This window comes from Mesoplodon bidens (assembly GCF_964165515.1).
Source record: "Mesoplodon bidens genome assembly, chromosome: 14".
NCBI lineage: Eukaryota > Metazoa > Chordata > Mammalia > Artiodactyla > Ziphiidae > Mesoplodon > Mesoplodon bidens.
In genome coordinates this window covers 76,184,336-76,203,179 of record NC_138170.1, presented here as the reverse complement: position 1 = coordinate 76,203,179, position 18,844 = coordinate 76,184,336, and the positions used below count along the sequence as shown (strand labels likewise).

Genomic DNA, 18,844 nt, shown 5'->3' with positions numbered 1-18,844 from the left:
CTACCACAATATTGTTTATACATTTGCATTCATGTTTGCTTGAGTACTATATAATTTAGTCTTACGCAGTTAAGAATTAGAAGGGCCTGATTTAAGTGTCATGGCACAGCGGACAAAAATTTATCACTTTACAGGTCAATTTTATACAGGTACGTTCAGACATTGATGAATTTTCATCTATCCTATCACAAAGATTCAGTGTCAATTTAAAATGTGTGTTGAGTGCTGTAATAACAAGTTGCAGGTCATTCAACAGTTTTCTGTTGCTAAAAAAGAAATTTTTACTAAATTTCCCAATATCCACTATGGTTATTTTGCTTTATGCTGCTCTCATAATCATACAAAAATAACTAATATAATTTGAAAATCAGATATCTATTTTAAAAAAACCTCATTTCCCCCTATATATAAAACCCATTTAGAATACTTTCACTTTTACTCAGTTTTCTTAGATAGTGCTTTTACCTAAGTTCTATGTTCTTCTGCTTGAGGTCTTCTAGGTCATTAATTCAGCTCCACCCTATCAATTCATCAACTGACAGTTCAGTTGGGAAAATCATGCTTTTCTCGTACCAAAAGTTCTTTTTGCACGTGTTTGAATCTTATTAAGTACCTTTAGTTTTTTGTTTGGCTTCTCACTGCGTCTCCTCTAGCAGCTCTGTCTCCCTAAGCATTTGATTTAACGGTGCCAACTGATTTTTCTTCTAGAACAGTGCAACTCAAAGTAACAGGCAGAGACACAGCAAGGACCTTGAGCCAGAATGTATACCCAGCACACTTGTACTCTCACTGAGAAAAATCAGCAAAACTAAACAGTGGTATAGTGATGTAGCTGATTTACATTCTGAGTTAAGCTCCTAACCTCCTTGCAGACAGGTAATAATCAATGTGCAGACCAGCTCATCAAGCCCAGAATACTGTCATTAAAGTCATGATGGAAAATAACCATCAATCTAGAATTCTACATCCAGCTAAATGATCTTTTAAGACCAAACAGATTACTCACAATTCTTCACTGACATAACTACTAATAGAGTAATATGAAAAGAAATGAACCCCAAAGAACTAGTGGGAATAATACAGTAAAGCTACACTGGACACTAACCTTATTTCAGAATCCACATCTCTGCTGAGAAACTTAGGTCTTCTATATTCAGATGAATAATAACGCCCTGCAAAAACTTGATCACCATCAGCAGTAAAAGCTTCTCTACAATTCTTGGGTGGCTTTTGGGACTGCATTACTGCACGAGCTACAGAATTATTCTAAAAAAATAGAGGGGAAAATACATTTTAAAAATATGCCGAAGCATTTCTGTTGTATATAATTTCAAAATATTACCTATTATCACTTTAAGATTCAAGTATTTTTATTTAAACATTCAAATGAAATAATTCCATGAGAAAAATAAAATAATTTAAAAAACAACTTTCAAGATTCAAAGAATTAAACTATTAAGAGTCTTAAAAACATAAGAAATAATGTCTTATGACAAACTGATACATATTTTTTTGAATTTTATTTATTTTTTATACAGCACGTTTTTATTAGTCATCCATTTTATACATATCAGTGTATACATGTCAATCCCAATCTCTCAATTCATCACACAACCCCCCCCCACCACTCTCCCACATTGGTGTCCATACCTTTGTTCTCTACATCTGTGTCTCTTATTTCTGCCCTGCAAATCGGTTCATCTGTACCATTTTTCTAGGTTCCACATATATGCGTTAATATACCATATTTGTTTTTCTCTTTCTGACTTACTTCACTCTGTATGACAGTCTCTAGATCAATCTACATCTCTACAAATGACCCAATTTCGTTCCTTTCTATGGCTGAGTAATATCCCACTGTATATATGTACCACATCTTCTTTATCCATTCATCTGTCAATGGGCATTTAGGTTGCTTCCATGACCTGGCTGGTGTGAATAGTGCTGCAATGAACAATGGAGGGCATGTGTCTTTTTGAATCATGGTTTTCTCTGGGTATATGCCCAGTAGTGGGATTGCTGGGTAATCCAGTAATTCTATTTTTAGTTTTTCAAGGAACCTCCATACTGTTCTCCATAGTGGCTGTATCAATTTACATTCCCACCAAGAGTGCAAGAGGGTTCCATTTTCTCCACACCCTCTCCAGCATTTGCTGTTTGTACATCTTCTGATGATGCCTATTCTAACTGGTGTGAGGTGATACCTCATTGTAGTTTTGCTTTGCATTTCTCTAATATTTAGTGATGTTGAGCAGCTTTTCATGTGCGTCTTGGCCATCTGTATGTCTTCTTTGCAGAAATGTGTGTTTAGGTCTTCTGCCCATTTTTTGATTTTTTTTTTTAATATTGAGCTGCGTGAGCTGTTTATGTATTTTGGAGATTAATCCTTTGTCCGTTGATTCATTTGCAAATATTATCTCCCATTCTGAGGGTTGTCTTTTCGTCTTGTTTGTAGTTTCCTTTGCTGTGCAAAAGCTTTTAAGTTTCATTAGGTCCCATTTGTTTATTTTTATTTCCATTACTCTAGGAGGTGGATAAAAATATATCTTGCTGTGATTTATGTCAAAGAGTGTTCTTCCTATGTTTTCCTCTAAGAGTTTTACAGCGTGCGGTCTTACATTTAGGTCTCTAAACCATTTTGAGTTTATTTTTGTGTATGGTGTTATGGAGTGTTCTAATTTCATTCTTTTACATGTAGCTGTCCAGTTTTCCCAGCACCACTAATTGAAGAGACTGTCTTTTCTCCATTGTATATCCTTGCCTCCTTTGTCATAGATTAGTTGACCATAGGTGCATGGGTTTATCTCTGGGCTTCCTATCCTGTTCCATTGATCTATATTTCTGTTTTTGTACCAGTACCATATTGTCTTGATGACTGTAGCTTTGTAGTATAGTCTGAAGTAAGGGAGTCTGATTCTTCCAGCTCCGTTTCTTTTCCCTCGAGATTGCTGTGGCTATTCGGGGTCTTTTGTGTCTCCATACAAATGTTAAGATTTTTTGTTCTAGTTCTGTAAAAAATGCCACTGTTAATTTGATAGGGATTGCACTGAATCTGTAGATTGCTTTGGATAGTATAGTCATTTTCACAATATTGATTCTTCCAATCCAAGAACATGGTTTTCCTTCCACAGGCTGCAGAACTGTAGTTCTTCTTGCTTCTGCTGTCTGCCCTTTGGTGGATGAGGCTATCTAAGAGGCTTGTGCAGGTTTCCTGATGGGAGGGACTGGTGGTGGGTAGAACTGGGTGTTGCTCTGGTGGGCAGAGCTCAGTAAAACTTTAATCCCGTTTTCTGCTGATGGGTGGGGCTGGGTTCCCTGCTTCCCCGCCCCCACCCGTTGGTTGTTTGCCCTGTGGTGACCCAGCACTGGAGTCTTCCCGGCTCTTTGGTGGGGCTAATGGCTGACTCTGGGAGGGCTCACGCCAAGGAGTACTTCCCAGAACTTCTGCTGCCAGTGTCCTTGTCCCCACGGTGGGCCACAGCCACCCCCCACCTCTGCAGGAGAGCCTCCCACACTAGCAGGTAGGTCTGGTTCAGTCTCCTATGGAGTCACTGCTCCTTCCCCGGGGTCCCGATGCGCACACTACTTTGTGCGTGCCCTCTAAGAGTGGAGTCTCTGTTTCCCCCAGTCTTGTCGAAGTCCTGCAATCAAATCCTGCTAGCCTTCAAAGTCTGGTTCTCTAGGAATTCCTCCTCCCGTTGCCAGAACCCCACGTTGGGAAGCCTGACATGGGGCTCAGAACGTTCACTCCAGCGGGTGGACTTCTGTGATATAAGTGTTCTCCAGTTTGTGAGTCACCCACCCAGCCGTTATGGGATTTGATTTTATTGTGATTGCGCCCCTCCTACCATCTCATTGCGGCTTCTCCTTTGTTTTTGGATGTGGGGTATCTTTTTTGGAAGGTACCAGATACTGGTGAGTTCCAGTGTCTTCCTGTCGATGACTGCTCGGCAGTTAGTTGTAATTCCGGTGCTCTTGCAAGAGGGAGTGAGCACATGTCCTTCTACTCCGCCATCTTGAACCAATCTCCCTGATAGATTTTATTTTTAAATTCTGATATTGCTATCCACTAAAGTTAAAAATTTTAAGTACTTTTTCACATGAAAATATTTACCTTCGAAATATTATTTTTCATAGAAAAATGAAATCTTATTTTTTCTAAATGTCTTTTACACCCTAGAAAAGATGAGTGAACAGCAAATTCCAATAAAAGATTAGTACACTGAATTATGTAGGGAAAGCCTGGAAATATTTAGTATTTTACTTCCTAGAGGAAGTAAAAAGAGGATTAGGCTTAACTGAGGCCTAATCAACCTTCCTTGGAACAGACCTTTACAAGAGGACTTCATTATTTTCTTTCAAGTATCTGTCTAAAATATGAGAGGGCCAAGCCCACAAATAATTACAATATGAACTTGCAATTCACATATACACATTTGGATGACTGATGTCATTGCCTCTCAGGTTCCATTAATGAGAAAAAGAGACTCTGTTTGTATTAATTACAGATTTGTTTTGAATTCCCTTGTCCCTTCTCAGCAAATTTATGCCAATAGATGAAACACAATATTGGTGATCTAATCTAACAAGTACATATCAATAGAAATATGTATACTGATGAAGAATAAACACTGATTTATTTTACAGAACTCAAAGTTTTTCTAAGAAAAAGAATTCATAAAATATCAAGTACTTAAGCAGAATAGGAATTTACATAACCAACCTCAGTTTAGGAAATTCAGAATAATATAAAATACAGCAAGCATCTGGTCTTACTTTGATCAGCAGCACTGTCTCTATGCTTCTCATGTCAATTAGGCTATTTGTGACAACTGCATTATCTATTTCTAAAGCTGTCAGAACCGTTGGGAACTCTGGATGATAAGCAGCTCTAGGAGACAAAAATATATAAGGATTAACTTACCAAATGGTAATTATATATGTATATTTTTTAAATGGGTGATGAGATGATGGATAGTAACAAGACATGGAAAATATGTGATAACGTTTGAAAACATCTGTATTAGGTTTATTTTATTTTATTAGCAAACATTTATATATTACTATGTGCTGGGCACTGTTCTAAGCATATCATAAATACAGTTGACCCGTGAACAACACGAGTTTGAACTGCATAGGTCCACTTATATGTGGATTCTTTTTCAATGAATACAGTATGCACTGCAGTATCTGTGGTTGTCAGAATCAGCAGATGCGGACTGTGGCTTCAGAGGACCAAGTATGGGGCTTGAGCATCCACAGATTTTTATACCCACAGAGGGATATCCCTGCGGAAACCTATATTAGCTCATTTACTCCTCAAAACAACTATATGAGATAGATAATATTATTCGCTCTATTTTTTTTTTTTCCCCAAATGAGCTGCAGAGAGTTTAATAAGTTCCCCAATGTCATAGAGGTAAGAGGTCAGGCTAGGATTTAAACCAGGCAGCTCGGCTCTAGAACCCAGATTCTCAATCATTATGTCCTATTGCCTGTTATACTTAATCATTACAGTTTTCTTAAATCTTATACTCTATCATACAAACATAAAAGTCATTTAATTAAAACACACTGGGAAAAGGCAATGGCATTCTTACTGCTTTCTTAGTTCTAAAATTCCAAAACAAAGAAATATCTTTGTATATATATGTTTTCCACTTATTCATTCATTAATTCAACATGTATTTACTGAGCACCTACTATGTGCAAGATGCTGTTCAGAGGATAAGGAGATAGCAGTTAACAAAACAGACTATATCCTTCTCCCCATGGAGCTTACATTCTACTGAAGGGAGCCAGAAAAATCAAGAAAAAGTGATATACTGTGCTTTTTCACACAGAAACAGTCAGGAAGAGCCTTACTAAGGTGTCAACAGGCAGACACCTGAGGAAATGGGAGTTACATTAGCATACTGAAGAAGAGCATTTTGTGCCCAGGGAGCAGCATTTGCAAAGGCCCTAAGAGGGCTGTTGGAGAAGCCGGGAGGCCAGTGTGCTGTGGTGGATGAGCAGTGCTGGGAGTGCTACTGGACACAAGGACAGGAGAGATGGCAAGAGGACGGGTCATGTGGGCCCGAGAGGTCGCAGTTAGGCCTAAAGAGGATGAGAATGTACAGGACGACTTGAGCAGAGGGATGACATGGTCTGATTTTACTCTGGCTGTGATATTGAGAGTATGGATGGAAGGGAACCAGAAGCAAAACTCACTTGAGATATGATAATGGCGTGAACCAGGGTGGCACTGCAGAAGTGTTTAGATCCTGGATACATTTATAAAGTATAGCCAGTAGGATGTGGGATGGCAGAAAGAAGTCAAGGATGACTGAGGTTTTGGCTTGAGCAACTGAAAAATGGAGATGGGGATGACTAGGAAGAGCAGTTTTTAGGGTGGATCTCAGGAGTTTGGCTTTTAGATATGTTAAGTTTCAAATGTCTTTTGGACATGAAAGTGGAAAATATAAATTGAATGTATTATATTCTGGAGTTCAGAGGAAAGAGCCCAGCTAGAAACATAATGTGGTGATCATCAGTGTATGGACTATATTTAAAGCCATGAAACTGGATGAGTTCACCCAGGAAGTAAGTGCTGGGAGTAGGTGCACATGGAGAAGAGGTCTGGAACACTGATACTGGAGGTTCCCAAGTGAGGAGAAATAAGCAGAAGACATTAGAAAAGAATACCTAGAGATTTGGGAAAACAAGAAGAGTGACATCCTAGGGACAAAGTAAAAAAAAGTGTTTCAGGAAGAATTAAACGATCAACTGAATCAAATACTGCTGGTAGGTCAAGTCAGCGGGTAGGAAGGAAGGTCGACAGGACCAAGCCACACAAGGCTTACTGGCGCCTGGACCAGAGCTGCTCTGGTACATGATGAAGCTATAAAAACTTGACTGGAGTAGGTTCAAGAAAGAAGGGGAAGAGAGAAATTAGTGACACAAACAACTCTTCTGAGAAGTTTTTCCTGTTAAAAAGAGGCAGAGAAATAGGATAGTAACCTTAGGACAGAGTTCAAGTGGAAGTAAAAACAAAGATAGGAAAGAACAGGGGGTGGGCGCTCTAGAAACATCAAGCAGTGTCAATGAAACAACGCAGGGAGTGAGGGGAAAGGGGATAGGGAGCCCGAGTCTAAGAGGGAGGGGATGTGGGAGGGGATGGTGGTGAAACATAGGCTCTGGCCAGTCCACTGAAAGCACAGGATTCTATGTTAGGAAGCAGCAAGTATTTTGGAGCAGGCACATGCCACTGCTAGACAGGGCTGCTCCCACCAGCTTGCTCTAAAGCACCCAGTCACAACCACCCCTTCCTTTTGCTCTACTTCCCTGGGATGCACTTCATATTTAGTTTATATCACAATTAGTTGCCCGCTGAGAGATGCTGTAAAATCAGTCGAGGAAAACTAAAAGTAGGAAGGAATAGTAGCAATAATGTGTCAGTGATGAGACAAGGAAAGGACAAGTATGGAATAGGCTCACTAAACAACATAATGTAGAAAGCCTAAAGAGGACGAGAGGGACAAAGGAAAAACCACACATCAATTCTAGGTGAGCACGGGGAGCCTCACTGGTAAGAGGAATTATAGGACAAAATGATTTGATGATCCTAATTAAGCTTAGAAGAAAGCTTTAATAAAAACGTGATTTCTAAAACCAAGTAAGGGGGCTTCCCTGGTGGCGCAGTGGTTGAGAGTCCGCCTGCCGATGCAGGGGACACGGGTTCGTGCCCCGGTCTGGGAAGATCCCACATGCCGCGGAGCGGTTGGGCCCGTGAGCCATGGCCGTTGAGCCTGCGCGTCCGGAGCCTGTGCTCCACAACGGGAGAGGCCACAACAGTGAGAGGCCCACGTACAGCAAAAAAAATAAATAAATAAATAAAAAAATAAAACCAAGTAAAAGGAAAAATACCACAATCAAATTAAACACAGAAAAAACATGCTTAAAATGAAGGGCATTTTTAATGTTTCCAAATATAAGGCAATTGAAAAAAGCAAAAATTGGATTTATAAGAAAAAGTGGAGTGGGAGAGATAAATTTTAAAACAATCTGTTAATAGGAATATAAATATATAGGAATATATATATAGGAATATATATATACATAGGGATATATATACAGGGATATATAGAGAGGACTATATATATGTAGGAATACACACACACACATACACGTATATCTTTAAAAGTAAAGTGATTAGCGAGCCAGCGGCTAACAAAGAAGGCAGTTTGGGTATGGTGCCCTTGAGGTTTGTTAGGGTCATTAAAGAAAACAATCACAGCTCTTTATGGAATCTGTAAACCACCTAGAGTTGAACTGTGAGTAATGAGTGCCAAAGTTCTTCCGTACACCCTCCCTCTTAACGTGGCCAGGTCTGCACCATTTCCCTCTTCAGTACAATTTCTAAGCCACACAACATCTACTTCCCAGTATGTCTCCCAAAACAGATCTCATGTAAGGACCTCAAAGGCAGGGAGTATCTCTCATTTATCTATGTATCTCCAATGCCTAAGATTCAAATTAAAGACGTGGCTTGATGGAATTTTACAAATCAGTAGTGTAGATATGGTTAACATTAAAAATGTTTTAACTCTTTCTGAGCTTGCACGTAACTAAGCAAAACCAGAAACAGTATTTAATTACTGATGCCTTACCTGTGTCTTACATCATACACATCATTCCGAAACTCAGAAACTATTATCTGTGGCCGTGAGGTCCCTGGTGAGTAAAACCTTTTCATCAGTGCCTGAAGCACTCTTTCATCAGCATGATTATGGCAACAATAGGCTTGCAGAAGTCCTTTTAAGCAAGATTCAATAGCCAAAGCAAGCTCAGGGTCCCGAAGATGAATGCAAGCTCCTAAAAGTGAGAGAAAATTATTAAAAAGCCCATAAATACTTGAAATATTAATGTAACTATCTTTATAATAGTTCATAAATGACTTTAAAATATTTTCATATGAAGCAATTTAAATGATATTATAGATCTTATTTTAACCAAATGGAAAATACCCCATCCCACTGGATACACTGGGGAGAAAACCCACCAAATCCTGTAAAAAGCTGTCTCACTCTAATGTAAATCAACAGTATTTCTCCTATGTGTATGTATATATATGTGTGTGTGTGTGTGTGTGTGTGTGTGTGTGTGTGTGTGTATATGTGTGTGTGTGTATATATATATATTATATATATATATATATATATATATAATATATATATATAATACTATTCCAGCCTCTGAATGGTGTTTTGAAAATCAAGCCAAAAGGGTTATAGACTGTTCACTATTTTCTGTAAAACTGATTAATATTGAAATTTTAGATTTAGAGAAGGAAAAAAATACCTCATCTATTGAAATGGATCCTGGTATAGAGGTACATATCATTTAAATGAAGAGACATTACTACAATACTTAATACAGTACATAATCCTGTACTTATACAGTACTTTACTAAAAAAGTATATTTATATTTATAGCATCATTTTCACCTAATGATGTACAGAATTAGAGATAACTCCTCAGAACTCAATTGATTTTTTTTTCTCATGTATATATGAGGATAACTAAATAACCTCAGCTTATAGTTGAAAGAGGACTTAGAAGTAATACTGTCCAAACCTAAATAGAAACTTAAAAAGACAAGTCATTTTATCAAGTTTTACACAAAACTCAGGTGATTGGCCTTTTAACTATATCTTGATATCACTGAATTTTCCTACTAATCAATTACATGCAAATTAGTTCATTGATTTATTCATTCAAAAAAAACCCAAAAGCAGATTATTCAACTCTATAATTACTTTTCCTTTTCCTAAGTTCTCTTTCTTTTGGCTTTTTTATGCTTAAAATATACAAAAGGAAAGTGACAAAGTTTAAAGTGATTTTATCATTATTTCTTAAAATATGTACAAAGTCTACATATAACTACACGGTTCTTCGATAACAGCGTTTAAAATTATATTCAACAGACTCCTTCCAGAAAATAAAAATGTACTTCTAATTTTTATTATATACTGACTAATTGGTGACAAATACCTAAAGGGCCTACAGGTTTATAGGTAAAATGCTCCCGTCTGTAAGCATCATCTATGGCTTCCAGAAGAGCTGGAACATGAGGGCCAAATCTTTTCAGTCGATCAGTTTTACTATCTTTCAATTCTTTCAGTTGCCTCTGATTATAGTTCAGTGTATTCTTCACATCTAACTCTTCTCTCCTACAAAATACAAGTGGAAAAACAAAACAGATATGTGATACAGTTAAATAGAAATACTCAGTCTTTTCCCCTAATACCTGCATACCAGTGAATGACACAGCTGCCCTAAAAACTAAAAGCGGATTTCTTCACTTGAAAACAACTGTGCTACCAGGAAAAAAGTCAGAAGACCTCAAAACTTAGCATGGAAAAAAAAAAAATGCAATCGTGACGAGGACTAGAAATCCCAGAAACTGTCCAATTCTACAAGTTTAAGAAGTCTTATTAGGAAAGTGATTTTAAAAGATCCTTTATTATGAGGAAGAAGAAGAAGAACAACAACAAAAACATGTATTCTCTTTTCATATAAGAGGAAAACTAGATGATTTTCAAATAACTGAAAAAAGTATAAGAATGTGGACACTTACTTAATTCTGGTATGTTCTTCTTTGTCCTTTTCTATGGCTTGCTGAAATTGTTCGATCTCTTGATTGACTGAACTTTCTTGATCCTGTAAGACCTTTACTTTTTCTTTTAAGCAAGATATTTTTTTTTGCCTTTCCAACCGTTCAGGTTCCAAAGACTGATCAGCACTAATGGTAAATAATACAAAGTGGAAAATGTTCAATGAAAAACCGAACATTGAAAAAACATAAAGCAATGTGATAAAATTCCTTTAGCAATAATACAGAAAATAAAATATTCTATTTCACCTGGATTACGTTATTACAAAATGAGATAACTATGAAAATTGTAAAGTAACTATCTTACCTTTTTCTCAGTTCTTCAATTCTTTTGCAGAGCTGCTCATCATCTTTCTTTAATGCTCTATACTCGTTTAGGGAATGGTTGTATAAAACCTAAAAAAAAATAGACATTCTTTGGTAAAATGAAAAAACAAACACCCCATTCAAGACCACTTTTGCCAAATCGTCAAATCAGAGGTTGAATATATGCAGAAATATATTTTTAAAACAACATACATATATGGCCATATGAAATCATTACATTTTTTAAAGTCTGAAAGCAACACAATTACAAAAACCTCTACTTTTAAAAATAAATGAACAGTATTTATAGTTGATATGCAATTTTTAATACTGGAAAATTTCTCTCACCTCAGCTTCATTATAGGCCCTTTTCTTAGAAGTAAGATCTGCTTTCAATGCCATACATTCTGGTGCTCGTGCATTTGTCTCTTGACTAATCTTTTCTAGTTTATCTTGAATATCCTTGTATTTTTTTTCTGCTTCATTAAGTTTGACCTTTAAGAAAATAACATTGTTGGAGTATATTTTATTTTTCTCCAATAAACAGAAAAAATAAAAAAATAATTATATATGGTTCACATTTCAAATAAACTTAATTTTGCTCTAACTAAACTCGAGACATTAATTAGGTAAACAAACATAATTATATAAAGTGTTAAATAGGTATTTTTTTAATGGAAATATTGTTGATTTGCAATATTATGTTAGTTTCAGGTGTATAGCAAAGTGATTCAGTTATACATATACATAGATATATATAGATAGGTACATATCTATCTATCTATTCTTTTTCAGATTCTTTTCCATCATAGGTTAGTACAGGATATTGAATATAGGTTCCCTGTACTATACAGTAAGCCCTTGTTGTTTATTTTATATATAGTGGTATGTATACATTAATCCCATACTCCTAATTTACCCTTCACCCCTTGCCCCTTTGGTAACCATAAATTTGCCTTCTATGTCTGTGAGGCTGTTTCTGTTTTGTTAATAAGTTCATTTGTATCACTTTTTAGATTCCACATATAAGTGATATCATGTAATATTTGTCGTTCTCTGTCTGACTTACTTCACTTAGTACGATAATCTCTAGGTCCACCGATGTTGCTGCAAATGGCAGTATCTCATTATTTCTTATGGCAGAGTAATATTCCTCTGTGTGTGTGTGTGTGTGTGTGTGTGTGTGTGTGTGTGTGTACCACATCTTCTTTATCCATTCATCTGTTGATAGACACTTAGGCTGCTTCCATGTCTTGGCTATTATAAATAGTGCTGCTATGAACACTGAGGTGCATGTATCTTTTTAAATTAGAGTTTTCATCTTTTTTGGATATATGCCTAGGAATGGGATTGCTGGGTCATATGGTAACTCTACTTTTAGTTTTTTAAGGAACCTCCATACTGTTCTCCATAGTGGCTGCACCAATTTACATTCCCACCAACAGTGCAGGAGGGTTCCCTTTTCTCCACACCTTCTCCAGCATCTATTATTTGTAGACTTTTTGAGGATGGCCATTCTGACTGGTGTGAGGCGATACCTCACTGTAGTTTTGATTTGCATTTCTCGAATAATTTGAAATGCTAACATATATTTTAATTCCACATCTAGCTTTCCAATAAATGTGCTATATTCTGGGGATACAAAGATATAGTAACAACTGTCTTCAAGTAACACAATTAAAGGGAGACGGACACAATTTAGCAGAGGAACAAACATGCAAATAGATCATGCAGTTTGGATGCAATAATGCTTAAGTAGGGTATGTATATCTGTAATTGTGAAAGCACGAGGAAGAATTCATAGGTCTGTCAGAAAGAGTTAGGAATGCCTTCAAAGAAGCATGTGAGCTGAAATTTGGAAGATTAATCAAAATGTACCAGGAAGAAAGCTAGGGAAAGGTGTTACGGGGAGTTGGAAAAGCATGTGGAAAGGCATTAAAACCATTTTAGGAATTAAAATTATTTCTGGAGCTTGAACTGAGGGGGTAGTGGTGGGAGATGAGATGAAGGGTAGGAGGGCTTTGAACTCCATGATCAGCTTTTACAACTGAATCCTCTAAGTAACAGGGAAACAAGATACGGAACTATATGTAAATCTATACGTACAATCACTTTGGAAGCTCATGGAAGGCAAGGGAAAGGGAAAAGTTAAAGGAAATGATGTCAGTCAGAAGTTAATGTAATGTTCTGGGACAAAAATAATTAGGGACCAAAACGTCACACTGAAAATAGGAATAGATTAGAAGGGACAAATATGAGAACTATTTGGATCAGAGATCAGCAAATTTTTTCTAGAAAGAGCCCGATAGTGTATACTTCAGGCTTTGTGGGCTATAAAGTCTCTGTCACAGCTATTCAACTAGAAATGCTAAGTTTGAAGTGTCTGGAACATGTAGGTAAAGATGGGAAGACAAATATTTGAACCAAGGGCTCAGGATAAAAGTTTGATTAGGAGATACAGATTAGGGAATTGTCAATATGTAGGCTATTTAGGAAACATTATATAGAATGGTAGTGTAGTTCTGTTATTAAGACATCAGTAGTATAATCTCTATGTTTTTTATAAAAATTGAAGTTGGTCTAGGTGTTATACAAGCTAAATATAATTCATCTATCTTCAGTTTAAATTAGGTTAATACAAGTTTAAAGTCTGCTTTAGACACTATTTCTTCAGAAACCTTCCCTTCAATAGTTATTCTATAATCAATAAACAAGCATATACTATGTGAAAGGTTTTATGTAAGACATGGTAGGAAGGATATAAATATTAGATAGTCCAAACCCTCCAGAAATTTACCATTTACTACATAGCATGGCCAAATACTTAAGTAGAGCAAATAGCCACAGAACTAAATACCATCCAACCTCAAGATTTTCCTTTCCCCACTTGAAAAAAAAAATGAGTGTTTATTACTAAGACTGGATTTCACTTTTAGACTGGGGAATATCTAAAGAGGAAAGCAACAAGGTCTTCCCCTATGACAAGCTAAGAAATGAAGCTGAGAAGAATTGAATGAAAATTTCAGAATATTCTCTCAGATATGAAAATCTAAGGTGAGAGAGGTGGGTGGGGTTGAATTTCCATTTACTACCTGAAGAGGGAATAAGAAATTCAGCCCAGAGATCACTAAGTAAATGTACTGTCTTCACCATTTCTGTTACTTTTACACATTCATCTATTACCTTTCACGGATTAATGTTATAACCCTTAAAAGGAAAAAGACTGACCTGCTTATTATCTTAGGGGTAGACAGGAAAAAGTAAGGTGGGAAAGATTACACCCTGTACTACAACTAAGCCTGGGAGCCAGAAGCTCGTAAGCTAAGTAGAACAAAATACTAAGATGTAAGTCAGTCACACTGAGTACACCAGGGCTCCTATAAAGAAATAAAAGGCTAGGAGATCTACTTCCAGCACGACGGCAGAGAAATTCCACAGTGGTGGCTGTACAACCCTGGAATATACAAAAAAACCACTGAACTGTAAATTTTAAATGGGTGGATTGTATGGTATATGAATCATATCTTAATAAAGCTGTTAGCAAGAGAATGGCAAGGTAAATATAAAGAGCAGGTCTGCTCTGTGGTACAAAGGTCCGTGTGGAAACCCTCAACAGAAAATTACTCCCTTTATTTACCCCTCAACCAACTTCTACCTTTGTATAAAAAAAATATAATTACCTGCTGTTCTTCCATTTTCCTCTCAAGTCTAGCAGCACGATCTTCTCCAATTTTAATGTTATCTCTGATAGCATTCAGTTGTTTTTCAATTTCATTGACCTAAAAAGAAATTATATAGCAAGTCACATATAAGACTAACTACAACCAAGTATATTCTGTATCTTACAAATATGTGTGAATAGGTAATTAAGTGAAAATTACCACTGCCCAAGCCATTTCATGTTTCAAGCATTCCAGATTGGTCTTCATTGTACTTAAGCCAGCAATACTTTGAAAACGTTCTTCTTTCTCCAAACACTGGCGCTTTAGTTCAGTAAGTCGCTTAAAAAAAGAAAAAAAGAATATATTTCTTAACAACATTGAAGAGACAAGACTTTCTGCAAATGTATTTCATTTGAATACTGCATAAACAAGTACTGAAAAAGATGTGCTAGGAAATGACTTCTTTAATTAAAGCAAAAATAAAAAATATTTTTGGTTCTTTGGTATACTTTTACTAAGTACAATCATTTTGTTAATTTCTGCACTATAAAAATGACCAGATACTCTTCAAGTGAAGAAGAGCAAAGGAATAACAGTTTCAAGACCACACAAGTATAGACAAAACTCAGTTTCTATCAGTTCCCTACCTGATAGACAGACGGGACTGTTCTCCTGGGCGAAGTATACCCAGGATCCATTCCAATGATAATGGAAGGCTCAAAAGGAATTTATTTCTAAAAATCAAATGTTACATTTTTTCTTATCCAAGCTTTCTCTTAATAATTAATCAATAAAGCAAAAACTATAGTGACGTATGAACAGCTTCTAAAGCTGCACACCTGGGTAGACAGCCTCTCCTCTTCATTCATGGTTTCCATGTTCAACTAAGGTCTTCACTATGGCTCTTAGTGTGTTTCCCTATCCAAGTCACTTTCCCATTCTTCAGGATTATTTCAATCCATCATCACTCTCTTCAAACCTCATGATAACTGCCACCCTAACCCCTTACTCCTTCTCCCTGATGCCTATTTCACAGAATTCAGAAGCTATCAGAAAGAAACCGTCTCCAGTGTTCAACAACCTTATATATAAACCTAAAGCAGTCTTTTCCTCCTGCTAAAACGGAAGAGGTGGCTTCATTATACTTAAGTCCAGTCCCTATCTCTTACTTAGATCCTACTCACCCCCCTTCTGCCTTCTCAAGAGGTCTAAATTAGTTGATTTTTCATCCCATCTTTTTTCCACTTAATCCTCCTCACTGACTCCTTTCCATGATCACATTTAAAACTTTACTTACTTATCTTTCCAATTTACAAACAAAACCACCAATATCCACCCCTGGATACCACCTCTTCCTCTAAAAGCCGTCTTCCCTTTCCATCCAAGTTTCATGAAAATTATCTCTAGCTCTTCAATTCTCTCTCTGGTTTTCAGCCCCACAAATCTGGCTTCTGTTTTCACCACTACCCTACATGTCCACAGAACATTGGCCCAAACCATTTCAAAGCTCTTCTCTACACTACCACTGCCACTACCCTAACTTACATCATTATCATCTGTTTGAACAACGGTAATACCTTCCTTATTGATCTCTCTGTTTATTCTTTCCTTACAGCAGTTCACTCTCTTCTGCAGTAGAGTGATCTACTGAAAATATACATTTAATCAAGCCATCCACTTCCATATGTTGTACTGCCCTTAAGTTTTACAAGGTCTTCCACAATCTGGCCTCTTAACTCTCATGTTCGTGTTCTCCACTTTAGACAATGTAGAATTCTTTCAGCTGTTTAAAACCACCACATGATCTCTTGCCCAAGACTCCATTCATGCTTATTTCTTGGAACACACTTCCTCACTCTCACCATCCTTTGCCTGGTATTATTCACCCTTCAGTTCTTACCTTAGATATTACTTACTTAACAACTATACCTCTCCCACTGCCCCTGCCTTGTCCCTAAACCCTGTTGCCAGTATCCTATTAAGTGCTTTTGCACAAACTAATCTTAACTCCTTTCGTAGTGCTCACCATAGTCAATTATCTACCATCTGCTTTCTGCTGAATAGTTAGGTGTATGACCCCAAGAATCCTGGTATGTATTTGCCATTATATGGTCACGGCCAAAGCACAATGCTAGCAGGCACATGGTAGGAACTTAATATTTGATGGCTGAATGACTTCCAGTTTCTAATCTTCACATTCTATTTCTTTTTTTGACTTGTTCATTTGTATGTCCCACTGTAGCCTTTTTTGTTGGCTTGGGGGTTTTTTGTTTGTTTTTTAAATTTTTATTGAAGTATTGTTGATTTACAATATTGTGTTAGGCCACATTCTACTTCTTAAAGATTAAACTACTCAAATCCAGAGCTTATTTTGAGAATATAGTGCATTTAATTAATTAGGAAAAAATTTCCTATGAAGTGCATATTATGCATAAGCAACTCTGATACATGATATAGGGATGCGCTTCTTAAACTTCATAAACAAAGTATCTTCAATCGCTTATGACAAAGTATACGAGGAAGAAAGTGGGTATTTAAACACCAAGCTGTTTGAAGCAAACAAATTTCTTCAAAGTCCTGATTTATTGTTTTTAGAATAATAGATATTAGTATATACTATGTACATTTGCTTGAATATACAATATTTCCTTTCCCCAATAATAACACTGACACTCCAATAACACTGATACTCCATTATCAATTCTGTGGTTTATAGTACATCCTTGCACACTATCACATACCCCAGGTTTGAAGAAATAATATGGGGAATAAAAATAAATACAGTCATCTTTGCTTTTTCAGTTTTCACTTAATGAACCATACAACTATAAACCCAATTTTAAATATGTAGGCCTCAAAGACTTGAAGTAAAAAAGGTCAGTGTATGGGCTTCCCTGGTGGCGCAGTGGTTGAGAGTCCGCCTGCCGATGCAGGGGACACGGGTTTGTGCCCCGGTCCGGGAAGATCCCACGTGCCTCGGAGCGGCTGGGCCCGTGAGCCATGGCCGCTGAGCCTGCGCGTCCGGAGCCTGTGCTCCGCAACGGGAGAGGCCACAACAGTGAGAGGCCCGCGTACCGCAAAAAAAAAAAAAAAAAAAGTCAGTGTAACATCTAATAAAGTTGACTTAGGTCAATCATTAATACAATTCTATCTCAAAAGAACATGCTAAAAAGTTGCTGAGAGCAACTGACTGTATAAAACGGACTAAGGGACAAAAGAAAAGGATACAGAATCATACAAAAATTGGTGGGACTCAATGTACTGGATGAACAGCTGAAACATAAGCCTTATAACTCTGAGATCTCTGATTACCAAACAAAGGTTTGCTCTTCAAGAATCAGAAGAAGCAAGTACAAGAACAAACTATAGCAGATGTAAAAACAAACCTAAGTAAAAAAGTCACACTGGCTTGTGTGATTTCAAATTCAAGCACATTCACGTGGCTGCCAAGCTGGTGAATACTAATATGACAGCTGCTACCAAGCTGTCAGCGCTTAAAGAATGTTAACATTTCACCAGTGTAATGGAAGAGTCATCTATTGTATATGATGATAAATGCATATTATGCTTGAGACCAACTTGAGGCTTGTGCTTTTAAACTACTTCCGAGTGGGAATCAGTGATATCTTATTGTGGAACTAAGGGATAAGTATGTTAGATACTGCCCTGTCCTCTACCGTATAGCCTCATAGAAGAATTACGACATGGACATACCCATTATTATAAAACAAAAAAGTAAAGGCTAATAAATACCCTGAATGTAAAAAACCACACTTGTTAGAGTTGATAGAGTACTATAAAAATGTTACTAGTTTTATATAGATATACATATATAGATATGTAGGTATATAATTTTACAATACCGTTGACCCGATAAGTACTATAGGAATTTGACTGATCTCTAAAATAATTGCATTAAGTGTTTACAAACCTCTTCTCCTTGATTTATCTGCTCCTTTGTTCTTTCTTTGGTTTCCATGATGTATGAATAATCTTCCTTCATTTGTTCCAGTTGGGTTGCTTTCATAAAGAACTATAACAACAAGAAAAACACCATGAGGAGTTGGTAAACTTCCATGGGACTATGAAAAAAAGAAGAATTTTGTCTCTAAAAACTTTTAGACCAATTATGTAAAAAGACATTAAAAACATACTTAAGCAAGTAAATACATTGGGTCTCCATTGCTGCACGCGGGCTTTCTCTAATTGTGGAGAGCGGGGG

General features: G+C 36.8%; 1 protein-coding gene across 2 annotated transcripts in view; it reads right to left on the bottom strand.

Annotated features, from left to right (window-relative positions):
- Positions 1-18,844, bottom strand: part of SMC6 (structural maintenance of chromosomes 6) — a 69,624-nt gene that overhangs the window by 26,744 nt on the left and 24,036 nt on the right. For both annotated transcript variants that reach the window (XM_081254066.1, XM_081254065.1), the window contains 10 exons: positions 18,554-18,655; positions 14,842-14,961; positions 14,641-14,739; positions 11,309-11,455; positions 10,962-11,050; positions 10,619-10,783; positions 10,033-10,211; positions 8,649-8,853; positions 4,777-4,891; positions 1,106-1,266 (listed from right to left, as the gene is read on the bottom strand). In XM_081254066.1, coding sequence (XP_081110192.1) covers positions 1,106-1,266; positions 4,777-4,891; positions 8,649-8,853; positions 10,033-10,211; positions 10,619-10,783; positions 10,962-11,050; positions 11,309-11,455; positions 14,641-14,739; positions 14,842-14,961; positions 18,554-18,655 — 1,382 coding nt within the window. The remainder of the gene's footprint in view (positions 1-1,105; positions 1,267-4,776; positions 4,892-8,648; positions 8,854-10,032; positions 10,212-10,618; positions 10,784-10,961; positions 11,051-11,308; positions 11,456-14,640; positions 14,740-14,841; positions 14,962-18,553; positions 18,656-18,844) is intronic.